Source organism: Marmota marmota, unplaced genomic scaffold (assembly GCF_001458135.2).
Source record: "Marmota marmota marmota unplaced genomic scaffold, marMar, whole genome shotgun sequence".
Taxonomy (NCBI): domain Eukaryota; kingdom Metazoa; phylum Chordata; class Mammalia; order Rodentia; family Sciuridae; genus Marmota; species Marmota marmota.
In genome coordinates, this window is record NW_025999842.1 from 48239753 (window position 1) to 48265494 (window position 25742).

Sequence of the window (25742 nt, forward strand, 5' to 3'; positions counted from 1 at the left end):
GCCTACTGTGTGTTTATCTTTATAAGTGAAAATTTTATAAACCCTCTTGTCCAAATTTAGACTTATTTTAAATTAATGTTCTCTAATTTGATGATGGTAAGTTTAAGATTAAAAGAATCATTGAAATATCCATTGTATTCCCACTATTCTATATACTTGACCTATTTACCTTCCAATGAAAATTAAATTTATAAAATTTTAGTTTTTGTAGAACCTAAAATCTATATATGTAAAACTGTATGAAATTTGAATATTAAATTAAAGGCATAATTAAAATTGTTTTATGGAGGAATAGTTTATCAAATATACAGGTTTTTGAAAAGAGTTTCACTCTCATAGCTGCTCTTAACTTTGTAAATTTGTTTTGATGTTTATATCTGAATCCTCCATAATTACAACATTGTGGAGGGGGATAAAGAAACAGTTTGTATTGGTAAAAGCCCAGCCAAGGAAATAGGAAATACATCAGTTATTTTAATAGAGAGCATTTAATAAGGAATTACTTAAATCAGTTTTGGAGAAATAATGAATGGAAAGGCATAACTGAGGAAGACCAGTTATGCCTGGGTTAACCTCTAGAAGGAAAGGTTCCACATAGTGAAGATTCATACCTTTGAGGAGGGGTTGCTGCGTCCAAGGAGGTGCCCTAGTGACACAGAAAAGAAACCCCAAACCTGGTCCTCTGGCCTCCGAGGATGGCACACTAACCAACTTTTGCTGTTCTTCATGAGGACGTGTAATGAGGTTGATTCCAGGAGTGAGGTGAAAATGAAATGAAAACTGGAATCAACTTCTACTGGAACCAGTTGCTGAAGAGACAGTGGCCATACTTGGGTCAGTGGGCTGTCCAGTTTCCTTCTAGTGCCCCCTCTTGGCAGAACTTAACAAATGGAGCTGGCAAAGAAGTAAATTTGCTTAGTCCTAGCCCTGGAATTGTAAATCTGAGTAAGGAAGGGTAGGTTTGGAGCTGAAAGAATACTTCGATAACTGGCATGTGGTTGTTGGCTGTTTTAAAAATATACTTTTTTCCATTGCTCCAAGTCAAGCATTTAGTTTATGCCAATTTGTGGTTCTTATTCTTTGGGGACAAAAATAATAATCGTATTCTAAAATGGTGTTTTTTATGACAAAATTTCCCACATTTTAAAAAAGTACATAAAATGTGACTATTTCAAAGGAGATACAAATTAAAAAAAATAGACGTGATATGGTAATTCAAATTAGTTAATAAGATGGTTCAAAGGAAAACCTTCACTCAAAACAACTTAACAAACTTAAAAAGGACAAATTATTTTAAAACTAATTTATCAATAGCTTATGAACATTTTAAAAATAATTTATTCTTTTTAAGTTTTGGGGCATATATTCTATAATCCTCACTGTGTTTTGTGGATAGGAGTGAATGTTTCTTTAAACCAATTCTTTCCTTCCACGTTACAGATACTCACTGTCAGGTTCTGACATTGGGACAGGTCAGTGGATGCTGGGGAGTTAAACTGACAGCCAGGTGGAAGTCAGCACCAGAGAATGATGTACTGTCCTTTCCTGTCTTCAGGATAAAAGGGAACCAAAGGGGCATAGGCAGTGGCTGGAGTACTCTGAAAATCTCAGGAATTCAAGAGGCATCTGGGAACCAAAGCAGAAGTAGAAAAGGACAGTAGAAAGAGTCAATGCAGTGGCAGGAGAGATGCCAGGAGGTCACAAACCTCAAGGCAAATTGATTTTTTAAAAAATTTATAGTTGTAGATAGACACAATACCCTTATTTTATTTATTTATTTTATGTGAGATGCTGAGGATCTAACCCGGTACCTCACATGTATGAGGCAAGCGCTCTACCACTGATCTACAACCCCAGCCCTGATTTTTTTAATTAAAAGGGAAAATGTATAGGCACACATTTGCAAAATAAGACAGGTTTGGAAGTTGGCTTTGAACCTGACTTGCAGACATCCTCAACCCTCTACCTCTCCACCTCTTCTTTCCACTCTGTTCTCACCTTGTTAGCCTTTACTTGATGATGGGGACAGGTGGCTTCCAGTAGATTCTGTGTTCTCATCCTATCTGGCCTCACTTGGTGATGGATCAGACTTCTAGCAGCTCTGGGGAACATTCTTACTGTTCCATGTTCAAGTAGAATGAGTTTCTCTCTTCTATTTTCCATATAAAAATTAAATAAAAGGTACAGACTATGAACTATACAACCTGCAAGGTCACTATACTATACATATCAAAGATATTTGAATTACATATCATAATGAGATATGTTCTTGGAAGGTTGCTTATAAACTGAACATGATATGATTATTTTTTCAATGCTACACGTTTCCATTTGGTGCATCTAGAAACTTAAAGCTATCTGTATCTCACTGGCTCTTTGAGCTGCAGTCTTTTCATAGGCTGCTAGAAACCTTTTGTATGATTAATTAGCAGTAGCTGTTCTTTTTACCTCTGATGGGACATCAGTTAGTTGCAAAACAATGTAAATGTTAGCAATATAGAACAATGCATAAAATTCTTGTTTGCAACTATTCCAACATTGTTTCAAGAAAGCTAGGCGCTATGCTAGGTGCTTAGTATTATCTTATTTAATTTTTATGGAATCCCTGTGATATAGAAATACCATATTTGTAAATCCCTGGTTGGCAAATAAAGAAAGTGAACCATAGAAGGGCTGAGCAACATTTATAGGGACACAGATGTGGTAAGTGGGGAAGTTAGGATTCTGACTCTGTAACTCAAGAGGAAGCATTGTAAATGTTTTCTGGCTAAAGGTCTTATTTTAGAGTGAAAAATATAGAAGTGAAAATATAGAATATAATATATTTTCCACTGTTGGATACAGAGCAGATTGTAGTATAAAGGAAAAAGTGGGATGCTTTGGAGCCACTTTGATCTGCATTTGAGTTCCAACTTTGGCAGTTTTTCGTTGTGTAGACTTGGGCTAGTCTCTTGGCTTTAGTAATTCTTCGGTATCAAGAGTTTGAGAAGCAAATACCAACTGATGAACCAAATGAATTTACATTTATATACCACGAGTATATTAGTCACCAGATTTAAATGCCAGTTCAATTTTCTACAATAAGATTCAGAGAACTCTAATGAACAGAAGAGATCACACACACACACACACACACAAATATACCTTTAAATCTATTTGATTTTTGCTAAATGTTCTTTGAAGTATATAGTAAGTTGATAGTGTTAGGTCACTGAAAGAAGAAAAATAGATTCTAAATAACTTCTTCAAGTCAATTCTCCTGAAAGTAAAGCATTAAATTTATGAGGTCACCAGGCTTTGGGTTTTTAGAAAGTGTACTGTGTTTCTTTATATATTTTTATTATAATGCACAGAAAAGATGGCCAAGGATGATTTTTGGTCTTGATTTTGTTTTACTGATTAACCATCTTATCTTCAAGCTCTCTTTAGTATTCATGTTCCCTATTTAATCTATTAGTATTGCTTTTTAATGGCAAGTGGACTTGCCCATTGCTTGATCAATATTCACAAGCAAATATCCTGACCAAATTTTTTGTTACCTGGATTTTCATGTTTAGACTTTAAAAAGTGGTTCTAGAAACTATTAATCTATTTTTTGTGTTTGCTACTGAATAATTAGAAAAAATTGTAATGCAAAACACCCCGTCTACATGTGTCCAGACAGGAGTTGTTTTAGGATTTAGACAGCTGAGTTGAAGAGGGGTAATTTTGAATAACTTTTTAAAAGATTATTTAAGGGATAGGGATGTGGCTCAGTAGTAGAGTGTGCCTAGCACACATGAGTTCCTGGGTTTAATTCCCAGCAAAACACACACACACACACACAATGATATTTAAAAATTGTTTAAATATTTTTTTCATCCTGTGAATTTAAAAATATTTATGATATTCTTGTCACCTTGTAATTATGCTTATATTTTAGTCCCTCTCCCTAAGCGTAAAGCATTTTGTTCCATTGTCCCAGTGTGAAACATCTATAAAGACTTAGTAGTATGTAATACAATATATAATACAATTATAAGAATATAGTTAGATTATAAAATAACAATATAGTACAAATTAATTGATATTAGTATTAATTAATATAATAAATAAGCTCTAGATTATTATTCTCATAGCTGTGTCTTCTTTTCCCCAGGCTGAGAATACTGTAGAGTACCTGAAGTATTCTGGGGTGGGTGTGCTGGATGAACTGAGATTCCTGATTCTAGTGATAGGACTACTGATTCCCATCACTACTGTTGTGCAATCAGACAATTTATGCAACCTCTTGCATCTCACTGTTCTTACTTGTAATAACAGGAGGATAACACTTATTTTACCTATGAGGTTTCAGTGAGAACCAAGTGAGATAATATTTGGGAAAGCCCTCTGACAGGTGTGAAGTGTTATCTGCACAAATGGAAGGAATCAATCCTGTTATTGGTGTTGGTGACTGGGCATCCAGGGAATTTTCTCAGCCCATGGTTCTGCTTGACCTGAGTGTGCTCTTATTGCTTAAAAAGAGGGAAAATGGCATCCACAATTTATGATTTACTTTACTTGATTAGATGGGTGGCAACATTTATTCTGCTGACCTGTCTTAGTGAGCAATGCCTTCAGAATGGAAAGTAACCTTTATTTCTGCTTGAAACAACTCCTAGTGTAGAATTTTAGCTGAGAAAGAAAAATGTATATTACATGAGCAGGTGTGTTGGCCAAATAAGTGAAAATCATGCCAGCTTCTCATGCTTTTAGGTTTTGTGTAAAACTCTCTTAAAACAGATGATAATAATTACATGTGTGCAGTGGTTTTAAGACTCTAAGCAGTGCTTCATTTTCCAGCCTACTTGTTTTTCTGCCAGTCAAGAGTATGATTATTTGAAAGTTTATGCTTGTGACATATTTAAAGCTATATTTCTTCTTTGTCATATTATATATTTTCACTGATAGCTGTGCCTCTGTTGATACTCCTGTGACCTGGACTCATGTTCAGAATGTCTGCCTCTTTTATCACCACTTAGAATCATTTCTTTCAATTGATTTTGCACAAAATGACTCCCAGAGGCCTTGAGCAACCAGTCAGGGATCTTGAGAAGTCCTCACATTCCCACCTGAACAAAATTAGGAACTAAAATCCAGGGACGAAACCACTATGGTTTCTATATAATAGAGAGCAATTTATGGTACACAACAGCAGGTGGGAGCCTGCAAACAATGCCAGGCAAAACAAGTGAGCAAAACAAGCTGCAGTGAGCACAGTGCCCCTCTGAGAGAGATTTCAGCAACAGAGTGACAGTGATCATTTGTCAGTCAGGGTACTGGGTGCCAATTTAGTTTTTACTGAGTACATTGGAGCAGACAGCAAGCCTGATACACTGGAGGGGAAGAAGTAAAACAATAATTGGGTCACTTTCATGCTCAGAAGCCACCCCTCTCTATTTTATGGAAATATTTGATATTGAGCACAAGAGAAAAGTATGATTCAGAAGGAAAGCAACCAAAAATCTGAGGCCTGCCTCTGTGAGATATTATAGCTGTTAGAGTTGAGAATGGTCTTAGAACCCAGGAAGCTAAGAAGTAATCCTAATTGCCAGCCACCTGCTAATTGCAGAGTGACAAGGCATGAGTTCATTTAGTGTTGTTGACCCCAGTACAGACTAAACGTGTCCCTCATCACTGGGAAGAAATGGTTCTTATTAGTATTTTTTAAAATTGAGGTACAATTTACATACACTAAAATTCAGTCCTTCTTGTGTTTAGTTCTGTGGGTTTTAATCAACACACCGAATCTGTAACCACCACCACAAACAAGATAAACAGTTCCATCATCTTCTAAAATTCTCTCATGCCATCAACCCCTGGGAACCATTGGTCTGTTTGCAGTCAATTTTGCCTTTTCTGAAATGTCATATATGAAATTATATGGTTTGTAGCCTTTGAATCTTGTCTTCTTTCACATAGCATGTTATGTTTTAGATTCATCTGGGCCATTGTATGTATCAGTATTTCCTTACCTTGTAGTAGTGTTTCGTTACCATTGCATAGATTCACCATACCTTTTTCTTTTTTTTTTTAACATTGTTTTTAGTTGTAAATGGACACAATACTTTTATTTTGTTTATTTATTTTTATGTGGTGCTGAGGATCGAACCCAGTGCCTCACATGTGCAAGGCCTGTGCTATACCACTGAGCCACAACCCCAGCCCTGCACCATAGTTTCTAGATTAATTCACCAGTTGAAGGGCATTTGAATGGTTTCTAATTGGGGATATTTATGGATAAAGCTATATAGACATTCATGCCTAGGCAATTTTCTAAGTATATAATTTCATTTCACCTATTTTCAAATCTAGCTAGAAATGAGATTGCTGGGTTGTGTGGCAAGAATATGGTAAACATTTATAAGAAATATCCAAATTGTTTTTTTTGCAATAGCTATACCGTTTTTTCATCGCCATCAGCAACAGAAGTGTCGGCTATCCAGGTACCTTTTGTAAAGTAATTCTTCAATTCTTTTGGCCATTTTTTAAAAATATTGTTTTTATTTGTTGATAGACTTTTATTTTATTTATTTATTTATATGTGGTGCTGAGAATCGAACCCAGTGCTTTACACATGCTAGGCAAGTGCTCTACCACTTAGCTATAATCCTGCCCGTCGTTTGGCCCTTTTTATATTTGTTTGTTTGTTTGTTTTTTTATTCAGTTGTAAGAATTTTTTTCATGTTATGGTTTGAAATTCTTTAATGGATATGTTTTGCAAATATTTTCTCCCAGTCTGTGGTTTGCCTTCTATTTTCTTAACAGTATCTTGTGGAGACCAAAAGTTTTATAGTTTAATGAAGTCCAATAATTTTTTTTTTGTAGTTTGGGCTATTGATAGTCTATTTAAGAAATTAAGGTCACTGAGAAGTTCTTGGATATTTTCTTCTAGACACTTTATACTTTCAGACCTCATATTCAATCTATGCTCCATTTTGAGTTGATTTTTATATGTATATAGTGTGTGATATGGATTGAGTTTTTTTTTTTTTTCATATGGATGTATATTTTAGTACCATTTCTTGAGAAGATTTCTCTTTCTCTTTTGAATTGTCTCAGGACCTTTGTAGAAAATCATTTGGCTATATATGTTTGAGTCTATTTTTTTATACCAATACCAAGCTGACCCCATTCCTATAGCTTCAAAGTAACTCTTGAAATCCAGTAACATGTCTTCTAGCTTTTTTATTAAAAAAAAAAAAATGTTTTGACTGGTCTAGTATTTTACATTTTCACGTAAGTTTTAAAATAAATCTAAGAATTTCTTTTTTTTATTGGTTGTTCAAAACATTATAAAGCTATTGACATATCATATTTCATACATTAGATTCAAGTTGGTTATGAACTCCCAATTTTACCCCAAATACAGATTGCAGAATCACATCGGTTACACATCCACATTTTTACATAATGCCCTATTAGTAACTGTTGTATTCTGCTACCTTTCCTATCCTCTACTATCCCCCCTCCCTCCCCTCCCATCTTCTCTCTCTACCCCATCCACTGTAATTCATTTCTCTCCTTGTTTATTTTCCCATTCCCCTCACAACCTCTTATATGTAATTTTGTATAACAATGAGGGTCTCCCTCCATTACCATGCAATTTCCCTTTTCTCTCCCTTTCCATCCCACCTCATGTATCTGTTTAATGTTAATCTTTTCTTCCTGCTCTTCCTCCCTGCTTTGTTCTTAGTTGCTCTCATTATATCAAAGAAGACATTTGGTATTTGTTTTTTAGGGATTGGCTAGCTTCACTAAGCATAATCTGCTCTAGTGCCATCATAATGGCTGCCAATCTTACTGGAGTGAGATGGTATCTTAGGGTGGTTTTGATTTGCATTTCTCTAAAAAAAAAACCATTGTTGAGTTTTTGATTGATACTGAGATCTTAACAAAATCCAGTCTTTTGATCCATGAATAAAGTTTCTCTCTTCATTTGTTTAAATCGTAATTTCTCTCAGAAAGTTTTATAGTTGTCTCGCACACGTTTTGTTGTTTACCCTATATAATATTTTATGCTATTAAAGGTAAAATTTTCAGCAGGGAGTGAGGGGAACGGTGGGGCTGTGGGGATGGGAAGGACCATAGAATGAGACAGACATTATTACCCTTATATACACATGTATGATTACACTACTGGTGTGACTCTACACCATGTACAGCCAGAGGAATGAGAAGTTGCACTCTATTTGTGCACAATGTGTCAAAAAGTGCATTCTACTGTCATGTATAACCAATTAAAACAAATTAAAAAAAAATAGAAGGGAGACCAGTAGAGTAGAAGAAGGGGGTGGGGGGGGGGGGTGGGAAAGAAGAGGTACTGGTGAATAAAAGAAAAAAAAACAAAGGTAATATTTTTAAAATTTTTAAGTTTTCAGCTGTTTGTGGCTAGTATAATTGATTTTTTAAATATAGAAATTGTATCTTGTGATCTTTTAAACACATTTTAGTAGATTCTTTAGGATTTCTAGGTAGATGATGATCTCTTCTGTGAATAAAAACAATTTTTCTTTTTCAATCAGGAGGGTTTTAATTCTTTTTCTTGCCTAATTGCGTTTGCTAATGCTTATAGCATAATATTATGTAGTAGTCGTGACGTCAGATATCTTTCTCCCTGATTTTAGGCAAAAATTTTTGTGTTACTGTATGCTTTATTTTAATATATTTTTATAAACCTTATTTAGACAGTTATTTTTTCCTTTTAAAGAAATAAGAATGAGACAAGGTCTTTTATTTTTGCCTATGCATGTGTGTTCTTAGTTATCTTCTTATCTTTGAATAGATGTAAATTTCCATCTGGTAAAATTTTCCTTCTGCCTGAAATTTCTTACTTAATATTTCTTCTATTTCTGGTCAGCTATAAATGTATTCACTTAACCTTTGATATCTGGAAAAGTCTTTTTTTTTATATTCTCTCTCTCTCTCTCCTTTTTTTTGTTACCAGGGATTGAACCCAGGGGTGCTTAACCACTGAACCACATCCCTAGCCCTTTTTAATATCTTTTTTTAGAGACAGAGCCTCACTGAGTTGCTTAAGGACTTACTAAATTGCTGAGGCTGGTTTTGAACTCATAATCCTCCTGCCTCAGCCTCTGGAATCACTGGGATTATAGGCCTGTGCCACCCTGCCCAGCTCATTCTCATTCTTGACAATATATATTTTAGTTGTCAATGGATCTTTATTTTATTTATTTATATGCAGTGCTGAAAATTGAACTCAGTGCCTCACACAGGCTAGGCAAGTGCTCTACCACTGAACCACAACACCAGCCCCTCATTCCCATTTTTGAAAGATAAAATTTCTGGGTCAAGAATTCTATGTTGCCTTTTATTTTTTTACTTAAAACATTAAAATGTTGTGGTATTGTTTTTGTTTTGCATTGTTCCTGATGGACATGTCTTTTTGGGAATGTCTGTGGTCATTCTTCTCTTTGTTCCTCTGTGTGTAGAATACATGTGTAGAATACAACCATTTTCTTTTGGCTGCCTTTTTTTTTTATTTTATTCACATTTCTTGTACCTGGGATTCTTCAAGCTTCTTGATTCAAGAATTTATAGTTTCTAATAAAAGCATTTTTAGTGGTTGTTCCTTCATATTTTTTCCTGCATCCCCCTCCTCTTTCTTTAACATTTTTCTAAAATTATATTGGCTCCATGGCTCAGTATTCCTGTTTCTTAATTCTCTCTGTTATTTGTCCCTACTTTCCTATTGTGTTTATCATGTTTTAGGCCCACATTATTTGTATTTTTTTTGTTTTTTCAACAACCTACTTCAACTTTTGCCCCTCTGGTATCTTTTTTAAAAATTTTAAATTTATTTGTTTATTCTAATTTGTTGTACATGATGGTAGAATGCATTTCAATTCATAGTACACATATAGAGCACATTTTTTCATGTATCTGTTCACAAAGTAGCATCCCACCATTCATGTCTTCATACATGTACTTAGGATAATGATATCCATCTTATTCCACCATCTTTGTACCCCCATTCCCCTTCCCTTCCCTTCCCTCCCCTTTACTCTATCTAAAGTTCCTCCATTCCTCCCATGTGCCCCACCCCAATCCCCATTACAGATCAGCATCCCACATATCAGAGAAAACATTCAGCCTTTGTTTTTTTTGGAATTGACTTAATTCACTTAGCATAATATTCTCCAGCTTCATCCATTTACCTGCAAATGCCATGATTTTATTTTCTTTTAATGCTGAGTAATATCCCATTGTATATATGTACCACAGTTTTTTTTTTATATCTATTCATCTACTGAAGGGCACCTAGGTTGGTTCCACAATTTAGATGTTGTGAACTGTGCTGGCTATAAACATTGATGTGGCTGCATCACTGCAGTATGCTGTTTTTAAGTCCTTTTGGTGTAAACCGAGGAGTGGGATAGCTGGGTCAAATGGTGGTTCTATTCCAATTTCTGAGGAATCTCCATACTGCTTTCCAGATTGGTTGCACCAATATACAGTCCAACCAGCAATGTGTAAGTGTGCCTTTCCCCTCACATCCTCGACAACACTTATTGTTGTCTGTATTCTTAATAACTGCTATTCTGGCTGAAGTGATACAAAATTTCTGAGTAGTTTTGATTTGCATTTCTCTAATTGCTAGAGATGTTGAACATTTTTTCATGTATTTGTATATCATCTTCTGAGAAGTTTCTGTTCAGTTCCTTGGCCCATTTACTGATTGATGTGTGTATGTGTATGTGTGTGTGTGTGTGTGTGTGTGTGTGTGTGTGTGACGTTTTTTGAGTTCTTTACATATCCTGGAGATTAGGCTCCATTGAATGTGCATGTGGTAAAAATTTGCTCCCATTCTATAGGCTCTCTTTTTACCTCACTGATCATTTCTTTTGCTGAAAAGAAGCTTTTCAGTTTGAATCCATCCCATTTGTTGATTCTTGATTTTATTTCTTGCACTATAGGTGTTTTACTAAGGAAATTGTAGCCTAATCTGACATGATGAAGATTTGGGCCTACTTTTTCTTCTATTAGGTGCAGGGTCTCTGGTTTAATTCCTAGGTCCTTGATCCACTTTGAGTTGAGTTTTGTGCAGGTGAGAGATAGGAGCTTAATTTCATTTTGCTGCATATAGATTTCCAGTTTTCCCAGCACCATTTGTTAAAGAGGCTATCTTTTCTCCAATATATGTTTTTGGTGCCTTTGTCTAGTATGAGATAACTGTATTTATGTTGGTTTGTCTCTGTGTCTTCTATTCTGTACCATTGGTCTACAAATCTATTTTGATTCCAATATCATACTGTTTTTGTTACTGTTGCTCTGTAGTTTACTTTAAGGTCTGGTATAGTGATGCCACCTGCTTCACTCTTCTTGCTAAGAATTGCTTTTGCTACTCTGGGTCTCTTATTTTTCCAGATGAATTTCATGATTGCTTTTTCTATTTCTATGAGGAATGTTATTGAGATTTTGATTGGGATTGCATTGAATCTGTATAGCGCTTTTGGTGGTATGGTCATTTTGACAGTATTGATTTTGCCTATTCAAGAGCATGGGATAGCTTCCATCTTCTAAGGTCTTCTTCAGTTTCTTTCTTTAGTGTTCTGTAGTTGTCTTTCACATCTTTTGTTAAGTTGATTCTCAAGTTGTTTTTTGTTTGTTTGTTTGTTTGTTTTTGAAGCTATTGTGAAGGGGGTAATTTTCCTAATGTCTATTTCAGAGAATTCATCACTGATGTATAGAAATTCATTTGATTTATGAATATTGATTTTATACCCTGCTACTTTGCTGAATTCATTTATTAATTCTAGAAGTTTTCTGGTGGTGATTTTGGGTCTTCTAGGTATAGAATCATATCATCAGCAAATAGTGCTAATTTAAGTTCTTCTTTTCCTCTACATATCCCTTTGATTTCTTTCCTCTGTCTAATTGCTCTGACCAGTGTTTCAAGAACTATGTCGAATAGAAGTGGTGAAAGAGGGCATCCCTGTCTTGTTCCAGTTTTTAGAGGGAATGCCTTCAATTTTTCCCCATTTAGAATGATGTTGGCCTGAGGCTTAGCATAGATAGCCTTTATGATGTTGAGATATGTTCCTGTTATTCCTAGTTTTTCTAGTGTTTTGAACATAAAGGGGTGCTGTATTTTGTCAAATGCTTTTTCTGTGTCTAGTGAGATGATCATATGATTCTTACCTTTAAGTCTATTGATGTGATGAATTATACTTATTGATATCCATATGTTGAACCAACCTTGCATCTCTGGGATGAATCCCACTTGATCATGGTGCACTATCTTTTTCATATGTTTTTGCATTAAATTTACTAGAATTTTATTGAGAATTTTTGCATCTACGTTCATTAGAGATATTGGTCTGAAGTTTTCTTTCTTTGACATGTCTTTGTCTGGTTTTGGAATCGGGTGATATTGGTCTCATCAAATGAGTTTGGAAGTGTCCCCTCTTTTTCTATTTTATGAAATAATTTGAGGAGTCCTGGTATTCTTCTTTGAAGGTCTTGTAGAACTCAGCTGTGTATCTATTTGGTCCTGGGCTTTTCTTGGTTGGTAGGCTTCTGATGGCATCTTCTATTTCATTGATTGAAATTGATCTGTTTAACTTGTATATATCATCCTGATTGAGTTTGGGCAAATCATCTGACTCTAGAAATTTGTTGATGCCTTTGATATTATCTATTTTATTGGAGTACAAATTTTCAAAATAAATTCTAATTATCTTCTGTATTTCTGTAGTGTCTGTCATCATGGATGTTAGTAATTTGAGTTTTCTTTGTCCTTGTCTTTGTTAGCATGGCTAAGGGTTTATCAATTTTATTTATCTTTTCAAATAACCAACTTTTTGTATTGTCAACTTTTTTCAATTGTTTATTATGTTTCAATTTCATTGGTTTCCGCTCTAATTTTAATGATTTCCTATCTTCTACTGCTTTTGGTATTGGTTTGTTCTTCTTTTTCTAGGACTTTGAGATGTAATTTTAAGTCATTTATTTGTTGACTTTTTCTTCTTTTAAGGAATGAATTCCATGCAATGAACTTTCCCCTTAGTATTGCCTTCATAGTGTCCCAGAGATTTTGACATGTTGTATCAGTACTTCTAAGAATTTTTTAATCTTCTCCTTGATGTCTTCTCTAACCCATTTTTTCACTAAATAGCATATTGTTTAGTCTCCAAGTGTTGGGGTAGCTTTTGTTTTTTATTTTTCATTGATTTCTAATTTTATTCCATTATGATCTGATAGAATGCAGGGTATTATCTCTACTTTTTTGTATTTGCCAGGAGTTCCTTTGTGGCATAACATATGGTCTATTTTAGAGAGGATCTATGTGCTACTGAGAAGAAAGTATATTTACTCATTGATGGATAATATACTCTATATACATCAGTTAAGTCTAAGTTATTGATTGTGTTATTGAGTTCTGTAGTTTCTTTGTTTAGTTTTTGTTTGAAAGATCTATCCAGTGGTGAAAGAGGTGTGTTAAAGTCACCCAGAATTATTTGACTCTTGAACTTGAGAAGAGTTTGTTTGATGAATATAGATGCTCCATTATTTGGGGCATATATATTTATAATTGTTATGTCTTGTTGATTTATGGTTCTGTTAAGCAATATGAAATGTCCTTCTTTATCCATTTTGATTAACTGTAGCTTGAAGTCTACTTTATTTGATATGAGGATAGAAACCCCTGCTTGTTTCCACAGTACATGTGAGTGATATGATTTTTCCCAATATTTCACCTTGTCTGTGAATGTCTTTTTCTATGACATGTGCCTCTTGAAGGCAGCATATTGGTGGATCTTTTTTTTTTTTTAATCCAATCTGCCAGTCTATGTCTTTTGATCGATGAGTTTAGGCCATTAACATTTAAGGTTATTATTGAGACATGATTAGTATTCACAGCCATTTTTGTTTATTTTTGGTATTTAATGTGACTTGGTTTCTCCTCTGATTATTTTTTCCTTTAGTGTAATACCTCCCTTTGCTGATTTTCATTGTTGTTTTTCATTTCCTTCTTGTGGAATATTTTGCTGAGGATGTTCTTTAGTGGAGGATTTCTAGTTGTAAATTCTTTAAACTTTTGTTTATCATGGAAGGTTTTTATTTTGTCATCAAATCTAAAGCTTAATTTTTCTGGATATAAGATTCTTGGTTGGCATCCATTTTCTTTCAGAGCTTGGTATATGTTGTTCTAGGATCTTCTAGCTTTCAGGGTCTGGATTGAAAAATCTGCAGAGATCCTAATTGGTTTTCCCCTATATATAATCTGATTCCTTTCTCTTTTGGCTTTTAAAATTCTATCCTTATTTGTTATGCTAGGCATTTTCATTATAATGTGTCTTAGTGTAGATCTGTTATAATTTTGTACATTTGGTGTCCTGCAATTCTCTTGTATTTGATTTTCCAATTCATTCTTCAGGTTTGGGAAATTTTCTGATATTATTTCATTGAAGAGATTATACATTCCTTTGGTTTGAATCTCTGTGCCTTCTTCTATCTCAATAAATCTTATATTTGGTCTTTTGATACTGTTCCATAATTCTTGGATGTTCTGTTCATGGTTTCTTATCATCTTCACTGTGTGGTCAACTGTATTTTCAAGATTGTATATTTGTCTTCATTATCTGATGTTCTATATTCCAAGTGACCTAGTCTGTTGGTAATGTTTTCTATTTAGCTTTTTATTTTGTTTATTGTTTTCTTCATTTCAAGGATTTCTGATTTTTTTTTAGAATGTCTATCTTTCTTGAAGTACTGTTTTGCTACCTGTATTTTTTCCCTTATCTCTTTGTTGGTATGATCAATGGTTGCCTGTATTTGCTCTCTTGTCTCTTTGTTGGAGTGATCAATCTTTGTCTCTATTTGCACATCACCTATATAATGAAATCAGGCTTCATGGCATGATACACAGGGCCCTTTATCCCTATCTGAGTCAGTCAGGTTTCTGTCACTGTGAGAGAATACCTAAGACAAACAGCTTGAAGGAGAAAATGTTTATTTTTGTTCACAGTTTCAGAGGTTTTAGTCCATGGTTGCTTGGTCACGTTGCTTTGAGCTTGTGACAGCACAGTACATCATTGCAGAAGCACATGGTGGAAGAGGCTGCTCACCTCTTGGCAGCTGGGAAGAAAAGAAAGGAAGGGGCTGGTTCCCAGTACCCTTTTCGTGAGCACACCACCATTGACCTAACTTGCTTTCATGAGGACCCAAATCTTAAAAGTTGCACAGCCTCTCAATGTTGCATGGACTGGGAACCAGTACTAATTTAACGAATGGTCTTTGAGTGATATTTAGGATCCAAACTATAACACTTTTTTTTTCTTTTTATGCCTGGAAAATCTCTTCATTCCTCCTTATTCCTGTTTCATGGCTGAAAATTCTTACTCGCTAAACCGAAATATCTGCTCTGTGAAACCTACCTTGTTACCCCATTGAACCTTGAACATATTTTATTATAGCACTTAACCTGATGTTTTGCAATCATGATTTATTGGTCATCCTTTTATGCAGTCAGAGACTATACATAATTCATTTTGTTAAATACTTAGTAGTGACAGATAGTTTAGGTACCTATGAATCTATTTCTTGACTAAATGAAAGATTAATTATTTGGCAGATATTGGGTATAGTCTTATTAAAATAAGTTGAACTCAGACTTAATTATATCTCACATGTAAAATGTACTAATAAAATAATTATCTAATTTAGAGTACCTGCTGTGTTCTAGGTACAATGGTAGGTACTTTCTCTGCATTATCATTACTTCATGCAACATCAGTGCAAGGTGATTGTATTCCCCATGATAATCAACCTTACCTTTGGAGAAGTTGTAGACAAGGTTGGTACAGATAGAAAACATCAGAATTGAGTTTCAAACTCATTTTTCTGTCATGGTTTTTCCTCCTTCCACATATATTAGGAATTTTGTCACTTCCTCATCAGTATTTTCCAAGCTTTCTAATAAGAAATGACAGAACTGAAGTAGAAAGTATATAGGGAGCAATGTAGATAACAATACAAATTCAGAATTGATGTTACAGACTGAGGAAAAAACTGTTTGTGAGGGACTGTTACATGAAAATGAGATGTGGAAGTAAGAGAGTTCTCAGGGATGTTGTTTAAAAGTAAATCAGACAGCAGCTATGGCTTGTCCCTCTTTGATATAATCACATGAACCACAATCTTGAGTGTATCACTTATAGGTTTGGGGAATTCATACAAGATGTGTAGAATGGGGCCGGCTTTGGAAATGATGGAAGGAAGTGGAAATTCTAGATGTGGCAGCACTAGTGTGTTAACAGAGGAATGGAGGGTTCATAGCCCTTTGTCATTGTGACAGCTTTGACTGAGGCAGCCTGGTCCACCCTAGTTCACTCAGACTGCAGGTCACATGTCTGTGGGGATCTCATCTCCCCTTTGTTTCCTTTGAGATGGCTCTTGATAACTGCTTTCCAACTTAAAAATGTTGAGGGTGGGGGTGGATGGAGGGACATTTAGTGCAGCAGTCTGCAGAACTCGGGGCTGTTCTTTTGTTCATATAGCATCATCCTTTTTTTGTTTACTCCTTGCTACTGAGGCCAGAATGAAACTTAAAAGACATGGTTTCTTCCCTTTTGAAGTTTATATTGTAAAATGTGGTTTTAGAATTTTAATTCTAAAACTTTCTAGAGTGTGTTGGGGTGAATTTTAGTATTTGGCAAGAAGGGCAGGGGACTTTATAGGAGCATTTTCCTTGGGCATGGCTAATACTTTTGGTAGGTTTGGGTTCAAGGACAGTGTCAGTTTAGTGTGCACTCAAGGATGATTCCTGACCTGTCCTTCAGCACAGATTAGTTGCAGGTAGAGCACAAGGAAGCTGAGTGCCACCCTACCTCTTTGAATAACCTATAGATCTGTGTGTAGTGTTTCTTCTTTTGTGTTTTGTGGTCCTGGGTATTGAACCCAGGGCCTCTTGCGTGCTGGGAAGCTCTCTGCCACTGAGTTCTCATTGAAAAGATGATCACATTTTAAAAAGAAAATTCCTCTTTCAAGGAAGACATACTCATGTTTCTAGAACAGGAAATACAAAGTTGTGCGAGTGAGGGGAAGATACAGAGGAAGCCTTCATCCAGATACCAAGTAAGGTTTTGATTTTTATCTTACCATTAACATATTTTACAACTTAATAAATAGTTCTCTTGAGGATTGTAGATATGTAAGGCTATTTGGTAGTATTTAAAAATGTTATAGTAATGGTGGTTTTCCTGATTATTTTATAGTTGTCCATGATTTATTGAGTCATTTGTATGAAACTGTTGTCAAACTTATAGATAACAGAGATGAGAGGTGGGAACATGAGGTTAAGGGGATAATTCTATACACTGGGTTGACTCCCACAATATTTCTTTTAAGAAAACAATTTACCTGCAGCCCTGCCTGACTTAAATCAATAGAATGTATACATTTCTCAGCAAATAACTTGTTATCTACAGGAGAAATGCAGGCCCCAAATGCTGATAAAAATACAAGTTATGTGGGTTGCTGGAGGGGGGACACTTTTGTAACCCTTACACAGACAAAGTTTCAGAACTCACAAAGATAAAGATAATTTCTCTTAAGAATAAAATCTGTAAGAACAGGTTCCAATTAAAACTGATCAGCATAGGCCAAAGTGACCTAGAGTTGCCCTGAGCCTTTACCATGTGCAGTGGAGACTTGGAATTTTGATACAATCCCACTGTCAGTCAAAAGTCAAGAGGTGAACCTGGGTGGAACTCTTTGGAAACTTCCCTGGAACCCTCCAATAAAATTGAAGGACAGGAGGGGTGTGTTGTCTTCCTCTCTGAGTGGAAACACTCTTCTCCCTTGAGAGTGTCCTGTTTCCTTTTCCCTGTGCCTTCTAACAAACTCATGCTCTAATAAACTCATGCCTGCTACTCTGTGTAACATATCTGAAATCTTTCTGGTGTGATGCAAGAAGCAGTAAGAAAGGACTGTCTTGGCTGCCTCAGCTCTGTGGCAGGCTCTTATCCTGTAACGGAGTCAGTAAGGATACATTTATGCATCCATTATTTTCAGGATTGTTGATAACCTGGACATATTTTCCCCAAGTAATCCTGCCTCCTTGTGTCAGAAGCCTAATACTCATGTTCACCTCAATGACAGTGCCTTTGGTAATAATACCCACAATTGTAAATGGTGGGGATGTATTGGCAGGCCAGAGGTGGCGTTCAGTTCAGGATGGCCTTACTGAAACATAGGCTCATTGGCCTAATAAATCTTTCATATTTATGTGGTTTTATCTCCAACATAGAGGACTTTATAACCATTCTGGTCCCATGCCATCTTTTTTTCTTTTCTGTCTCAATAACTTTTAATACCTCTGTTTCCCCCTGGGCAAGAGCAATGGGCAGAAAGACTTTCCATTTTCCTGCCTTCAGTTTTTGTTTTGTTTGACCATCTTGGAGAGTGCCTTAGCTTGGGACTCTGTGTCCAGCAGATAGCCAGGTACTGCTGTGGGTGGGGCCTTTTCACATTCTTTTGCTTGCTGTTTTTTTTCTTCAGGCATCTTGCTCTTTTTTATTTGCATTTTCTCATCATGGAGCTGCTTTTGGTAGAGCTTAGCCTTCAGACCAGTCTTTTTTATTTGTTTGTTTGTTTTTGCCTTTTTTGAACATTTATGTATCTCTTGGCTTTCCTTCTTCTTTATTTTATCATGGCAATCCAAACAATACTCATAGCATTTATGGTATATTCATTTTGTGGTGGGGTGAAGCCATAGATGCACTGGATGCAGCCCCTGGGGCATGAAGAAGTTCTCATTTTCCCCAAATAAGGTTTTTAATAGTTGGGATGTGTTCAAGTGACAACATTTAATGTTTTAATATTTGAATCCTCTCATTTTAATGTGATTGTACCCTCCATGTCTTACATTTTATTCTAAAGAATATTTTCTTTGATCCTTTTTAAAAAACAAATGAGCATGACTTATTCAGTTAGGACAAATAGTCACCTAGATACCGGTGATGGGTAGGGGATGGTAAAGGTTTCTGGGATCCTTCATGTTGACATCAGCTACTGTTGGGTCAACTCACACATAAGACTAACTGAGTCACATTAATGTTGATCTTAAATTATTCTAGTAGGTATAAAATATTCTTGTTACCACTAAGGAGTTCACTTATTTTATTTTTATGACCACAAGAATAAACTGTATCCTTGCATGAATTGGTATTAGAAATGTCAGGTAATATAAACAAAAGCAAACTCATAGGTCCAAATCGAGGGTTAATGTTAATGTTAATGGAGAGTTACTTACTTGCTTACTTGAAGTTTGCTGAAAAGTTTCTTAAGTGTGTTCCTTTCAGTACAGTACTGTACTTGGTGGGCTTTAAAGATTTATTTTTTATTGCTTTTCTTTTATATTTTTTATATTCTCCTAAAATTGATCAAGGATATTTTCAGGAGATTTCTAAAATAACATGTCAAAGACAAAGGTTAGTCTGCTATTTTAGGTAGATATAATGTTAAGTCAATCACATAGGCCTAGAAAGGATATTTTTAATCAAGAGTCTGATGCTTTGGGAATATTTGTTGGAATATCTAAAGGTAGTTTTTGTGAAGCCAGGCATGTGGCACATACCTGTGATCCCAGTGGCTTGGGAGGCTGAAGCAGGAGGATCACAAGTTCAAAGCCAGTCATAGCAACTTAGAGAGGCACAAAGCAACATAAGCGAGACCCCCGTCTCTAAATAAAATTTTTAAAAAGGTGGGTAAGGAGAGGTGGCTGGGGATGTAGTTCAGTGATAGAGTGCCCTGGATTCAATCCCTGGTACCAAGAAAAAAAAAAAAAGATAGTTTGTGTGTTGCAGCAGCATGTTGAGCTGCCATTGCTAACTAGGCTTCAGTTAAAATGAACGTAGTCATTCGTCTTAGAGGTCACTGTGAGAGGCAGATACCCTTATTCAAGTAGTAAAGAAGAAAAACACAGCAGAACTTTATCTTAAAATGCCTCTTTGTAAAATTGATATATATTATGATTATATGTGACCACGGGATTCATTGTGATATGCACAAAATATCATTTGATCAATTTCATTCCCCAGTGAGCTCCCCTTTTCCCTCCTTGCCTCCCTCGTCTGATCCCCTTCTTCAACTCCTATTGGTCTCCTTTCTATTTTCATGAGGTCTATTTTTAAAAATTCATTTCTTAAATTAAGTTGAATTAAGTTTGCTAAGAGTGAGAACACATGCATTCTTACAGGAATGAGGATGCACTGTGTTCTTGCAGGGCTCTGCGATGAGCCTTGCTTTGGGCTGTCTCGTGCACCAATGTTAACAGCCTGAGGATGGATTGCAGACACTGTAAGGAGGACTGGAGTCCAGGATGGACCTGGATGATTCATTTGTATATTTGTTTTATTTTTTAATTAGTTAGTTACTTAGTTAGTTATTGTAGGTAATGAATATTTGTCCCATAGGTCAAAATTTTTGTCTTATTTACCAGGCTCACCAAGCAAAGTAGATGTAGATTTTTCATATGGGTATATGACTCATTCTGGAATTCTCTTCTCTTGTTTTAAACTTAATATTAAATTTAAATTTATGGCTAGTATGCTTTTTTTAGGAAAATGATAACATTTTAAAATGTTGCTGCAGCTTTTAAGGATTTCAGTCAATTCCCTTGACTAACAAATATTTTTTGAGCTTGTATTGCAATTAATAAACTGCCATATTTTAGCAGAAGGGAAGATAACTGTGACACCTGAGACATGGTTTCTATACTCAAGGCTATGTCTTTACCAGAGCAGATGCTGAATCAATAGTTTTTTAATAAATACATCAGTAAATAATATTCATAATCTGTAAAGGAATCAAGGAAAGAAAGCCAGTGGAGTGTTGCTTTGTCCCTGATCTATCTTTGTAGGCTGGAAGAATTCTAAGAAAATTACAAGGTCTCTGACAGACACTGGTTGATTGAATGACCAAATGGACATGTAGTGTCCATTGCTTGTGGATAGAGTTGTTGGAATCCAGGGGAGGAGCATCATTTCCAGTTGGGGAGGAAAGGCTCATGGATATGTGAGAGAAAGGGAGGGCTTTCTAAAAATAGGGAATGTTGTGGAGGCAACCACAGATAAGTTAGAGGCTGACCGTAGAAGTGCAGCAGTAGTGAGCTGTTAAGTTTGGAAAGTCCTGGGAGGCAAGCTTGTTTCCCTGTTGAATGAAGAGTAAAACTGATATTTTAGAAGAATTATATATATATAGAGGTATTATATTAGATGCATTGAAAAAGGAGAAATCATGAAGCACATATTGACAAGGCTCAGTAATTAATTGAGTTGATGAGGGAAAGGAAAGTGTTTTGAATTTGATTGACTTGGGTAATAGTAAAAGCATAAACAAAAATAGGACAGTTAGAAAATCAGCATTTTGTGGGTAGATTTTTGTATTTCAAATCTTTTAGCGTGGACTGATAGAAATGAGACCTGAGAGGGATCTTGGAGATTGACTTACTCATTAGACTCAAATTACCAATGAGAAAGCTGAGTAGGTTCTGGAACAGCCCTCAAACACATAATCTCTGACCTAGGCACAGAGCTCAAATAGGGTGGCAAGTGTAGAGTCATTTATAGTGTTTTGAAAGTTATTTAAGTAGTATTCGTTTGCAGCCTGACTTTCATTTTAGAATTGAAGAGCCATTATACAAATAAATTGCAGGTAACGTACTAGGAGATACTGTCTATGTAGTATAAACACTGTGTTTAAGATTGAAATAAAAATCTTTTAAGTGTTTTTCAGTGTACTCATTCATTCTTACTGGTAAAAACAATCTGAACTTAAACTTGTACCCAAAAGTCATACCAGTAGTGAATTTGTTTGTCTTTCATTTCAAATATCCTGGCATATTTATATTTAGTGGATTCTATGCAATTATCACCAAGGTGAAGCTTACTCAATTCTAAACATATTTTGCACTGAAAATGTTTTGTCTTAGACCTTTGATCATCGGTCTTAGATGTCATATTTTCACATTTAAAGGGAAGTCAGTCTCTAAGGCTTCCTTCTGTTAGTGTCTCTAGATGAAGGGTCTTAACCCATCTACTCTTCTTCTTGGGATGACTCCAGGAAGGATGGGGCAGTTATAAGTAGAATTGGTCTTGAATGTACATTACAGAAAAATGATAGGGCTCTGAAGGAGTGATGGGGCCCAATCTCACCTTTTGCATATCTGTTTTTGTTCTTCAATTCCTGTTACACTGAAGATAGAAAATAATGCCCACCTTCCAGCTCATATCCTTTGTTATCTGCCTGTTCTTGACCTGAATATGTAAGAGCAACACTGGTTTTGCCTTCTGGAGCTCATGGGACTTTCCAAAAATTGAGCTGAGCTTAATGTGTGAACACTCTGATAACTTCTTTGCTTCTAGCCATCTGCCTTCCTGGGCTCACACCTTAGTGGAAGAAGATAGGGTGCTAAATAGGCCTGGGGAAAGAGCCCTTTGTTCCTCAGTAAAAGCAAAAGAGGAAGAGAGTGACTGGGCAGCGTGTAGCATGAGAATAGAAGGTAACTAGTTCTTTTATAGTAAGATGAAGGGTGGAATTCTTAAACCTGGATTATCACTAGTAGGGAATTAAAATAACCATAAGATAGCAGCATCTAATAATTTGCCATCATACTCCTAACTCTTATTTGAAGAACTTTTTGTTTCTCAAATTGCAGTAATAGCACTGAGATTTAAAAGAAAATTATTAGTTATATTTGCTTATTTTCAATCAGTTTCTAGTGGTAATAACTGCTTTTGTCTTTAGGGGAGTGCTGAGAGTTTAACAACCAATCTACAGGATAAGCATTTTAAAATTAGTGATCCCAAGCAATGAGATGATAGGGAAGTCTTGATGATCTCAGAGCTGGCATTGGAGAGAGAGAAGGAGGTAAATTCACATGTCTGAGGCTCTAGGTGGTGGGCAGATGCACTTCAGTAGTAGGAGTTAGCTTTGGAGGAGAGAACAAACATTCTGCGTAGAAATGGGAAACTAGCAGCATTGCTAGTTGGCGTTTCTAGGCTGGAGCTAATGAATTTCCTTTTAACCTGAAATTTTCAGGAATAGTCAGGTTCCTACTTCTGCAAATACCATATGAAAAGACAACCCACTGTTCTTGGATTTATAGACCTAATTTACCAGATTGAAGGACACTTGCTCTTTTTAACTAGCTAAACTAGCTGGCCCCTGCATGGCTGAGTTGCTATGGTAATATGAGCTCAGTGACCTCTCTTCTCTGTTGTGGAATGTAGGTGAAAAGGACGGAGGGGAGCCGGATGATGCTGAACTGGTAAGGCTCAGTAAGAGGCTGGTGGAGAACGCGGTGCTCAAGGCTGTGCAGCAGTATCTGGAAGAGACACAGAACAAAAAGCAGCTCGGGGAAGGGAGCTCTGTGAAAATCGAAGAGGCTGAGCGGAATGGCAATGACAGTGATAACAACAGGAAATGAGACCCCAGCAGATTCCTGCTGCTCTGTGAAAAGCATCCTGCTCCCCTCTGCCAAGGCTCCGGACTGACTTGCAATGTGCTTTTTAAGCATCTCTTATCCAATCCATGGAGGTTGCCCAAAGCTTTCATGATAGATGCCTTTGCATTTCTGAAACAACAGAAGAGAAATGGAATGCTGGGACTAGCAGGGGAAATTAATTTCTGGAAGAAAGATGGCCCAAGTTTCACTTGCCCTCAGCCAGGCACAAGGGAGGGGGGACTTTGGATCACGCCTCCTGGACTTAGAAGCTGCAGGAGAGGTCTTGCCATAAATGGAACACTGCCATTTATATTGTGTAGGACATTTGACTAATTTATCTGAGGCCAAAACTCACACACAGCTATCAAGTGCTAAATTTAAATTAATCACTGTTGAGATTATCATCTGTGTAGTTAATCCATAATGTTTTATGTTGTTCTCAGTGTGCTGTCATTGGGTAGTGATCTTTCTTTACAGTAAATTATGTTTCATGTAAATGATATATTTTCGGCAAATGAAACCTTTTCTATAAAATGTGGGCAACATTTCAAAGGGTTTTTAACCTTATTTTGATAAGTCAATATGCCATATTTAATGTATTTCATTGACATTTGTACTTTAAATGTATTATATAATTTTTTTTCCCTTAGGCAAGAAACCTGTTGGAATTCAAGACTTAATTAATGAAGCTTTACATCGAGAAAGGATGGGTCTCAAGGCCAAGGTGCAACAGATAAAGAAACTTTTATTAAAGCCTGAGACTCAGGCCAAAATTAGGAGGGAGCTTTTTGAAGGAAGACTTATTGACAATAGTAATCAAGCAAATCATGTTGAATTCAGCGCGACTTTGACATAAGCTTTTTGTTGTTATCATGATAACATAGTTATGAAATCTTTTCAGCTTCTTAAATATCTCTTTGGTAAATACCAAAGTATTCTGATAGGTTCTATACAACAGTGAACCAACATTTGGTAAGGAATTTCTTGCCAAAGAAAACCAATTTTGCCCTGTTATTTTTTGAGCTCAACTTGTGTTTTAGAATAATTGTTTCTGTAATATTGAGTCACCTTATAGAAATGACTTCCTAATTAGCTGTTGTGAGATGTTTCTTGGTCTTTGCAGACAAAAAAATACAGACTGTGAAAAAATCATTTACAGAAAAAAACAAAACCAACAACAGTATTTTAAGGGTCACTTGCTTCCTGTTGACATGATATTAAATCAAAAGAAGCATTGTCCAGCTGTCTACATTTAGTGTTACTTTTAATGAAAATTTGAATGTTTATTGAACATTAATAGTACTTGAATGAACATTTATAAATATAGTAATTGTAATCACTGGTTAAAATGTTTTATAATACCCATATGTATTATTTTTCACTGATCAAAATGTAATTTGCTTTGTCATTTCTTAATGAATGAATGTTTCAGATTTTATTTTCTACTTTTTTGAAGATAAGCCCCAGGTCTTATCACATCCCTTATAATTTGAATTTGTTTGCACTGGTTCAATTTTAAAGAGCATTCTTGAAAAATTTCTCCCCATATGATTATTGGTAACAGCTTTTTTTCTATAGTCATTGTAAAATTGCTGCTACTCATAGATCATGATGGAAGGAGAAATGATTGGAGATCAAATATGTAATCATTCAAATATAAAATCCAGTTTGCTCATGGATTTTAGCTATTTTTTCACTGGATAAATTATATTACATTTATTTATAAGTGAGTTTATGCATTTTCATGCCTCTTAATAAATGTATTGTTTTCCCTTGTTGCTTTCCTTTCTTTTTCTTACTCTTGGAAGTTGTTGGGTCTGTGCTGGTTCACTGAAATCAGGAATAGGAGCTCTGATAGTTTCAGTGTTTGTTCACTGTATGTTCTTATCTTCATGCTAAAAGAGCACAGTTGTCAAAGCACCATCAACTCTAGACTTTTAAACCATTTCAAGTAAGTCAGCTTCACAGAGAATTAACAACAGAACATTAAATTCAAATAAAATCTAAATAGTGTCCTATGAACAATTAACCATGTATCACCGAAGTGACATCGATAGCAAAGACAAAAGGACTAGACCCACCCCGGGCAGAGGGAGCTGAGCTGTGTGCCCTGGACCTTTTTTAAGTGATTGAGGCCCTTCTTGGCCTTCTTAAGTAGCCCTTAGGTAGAAAACAAAGATATTTTTAGCTTGCATTGTGTTTCAAATGAGAAAGCACACTGGAAGAAGTTGAGGTTCTTATCCAAGGC

General features: G+C 35.7%; 1 protein-coding gene and 1 pseudogene across 5 annotated transcripts in view; one reads left to right on the plus strand and one right to left on the minus strand.

Moving 5' to 3' along the window:
• Nucleotides 1-25269, plus strand: part of Akap7 (A-kinase anchoring protein 7) — a 138978-nt gene extending 113709 nt beyond the window's left edge. For 4 of the 5 annotated variants that reach the window (XM_015501244.2, XM_015501258.2, XM_048798414.1 and 1 more), the window contains one exon: nt 23280-24456. In XM_015501244.2, coding sequence (XP_015356730.1) covers nt 23280-23476 — 197 coding nt within the window. In that variant the 3' untranslated portion in view covers nt 23477-24456. Of the gene's footprint in view, nt 1-23279 lie in introns of all 5 variants that reach the window. The other variant, XM_015501252.2, reaches the window with a different exon arrangement.
• Nucleotides 17990-20387, minus strand: LOC125615353 (annotated as a pseudogene).
• Nucleotides 25270-25742: the final 473 nt, after the last annotated feature.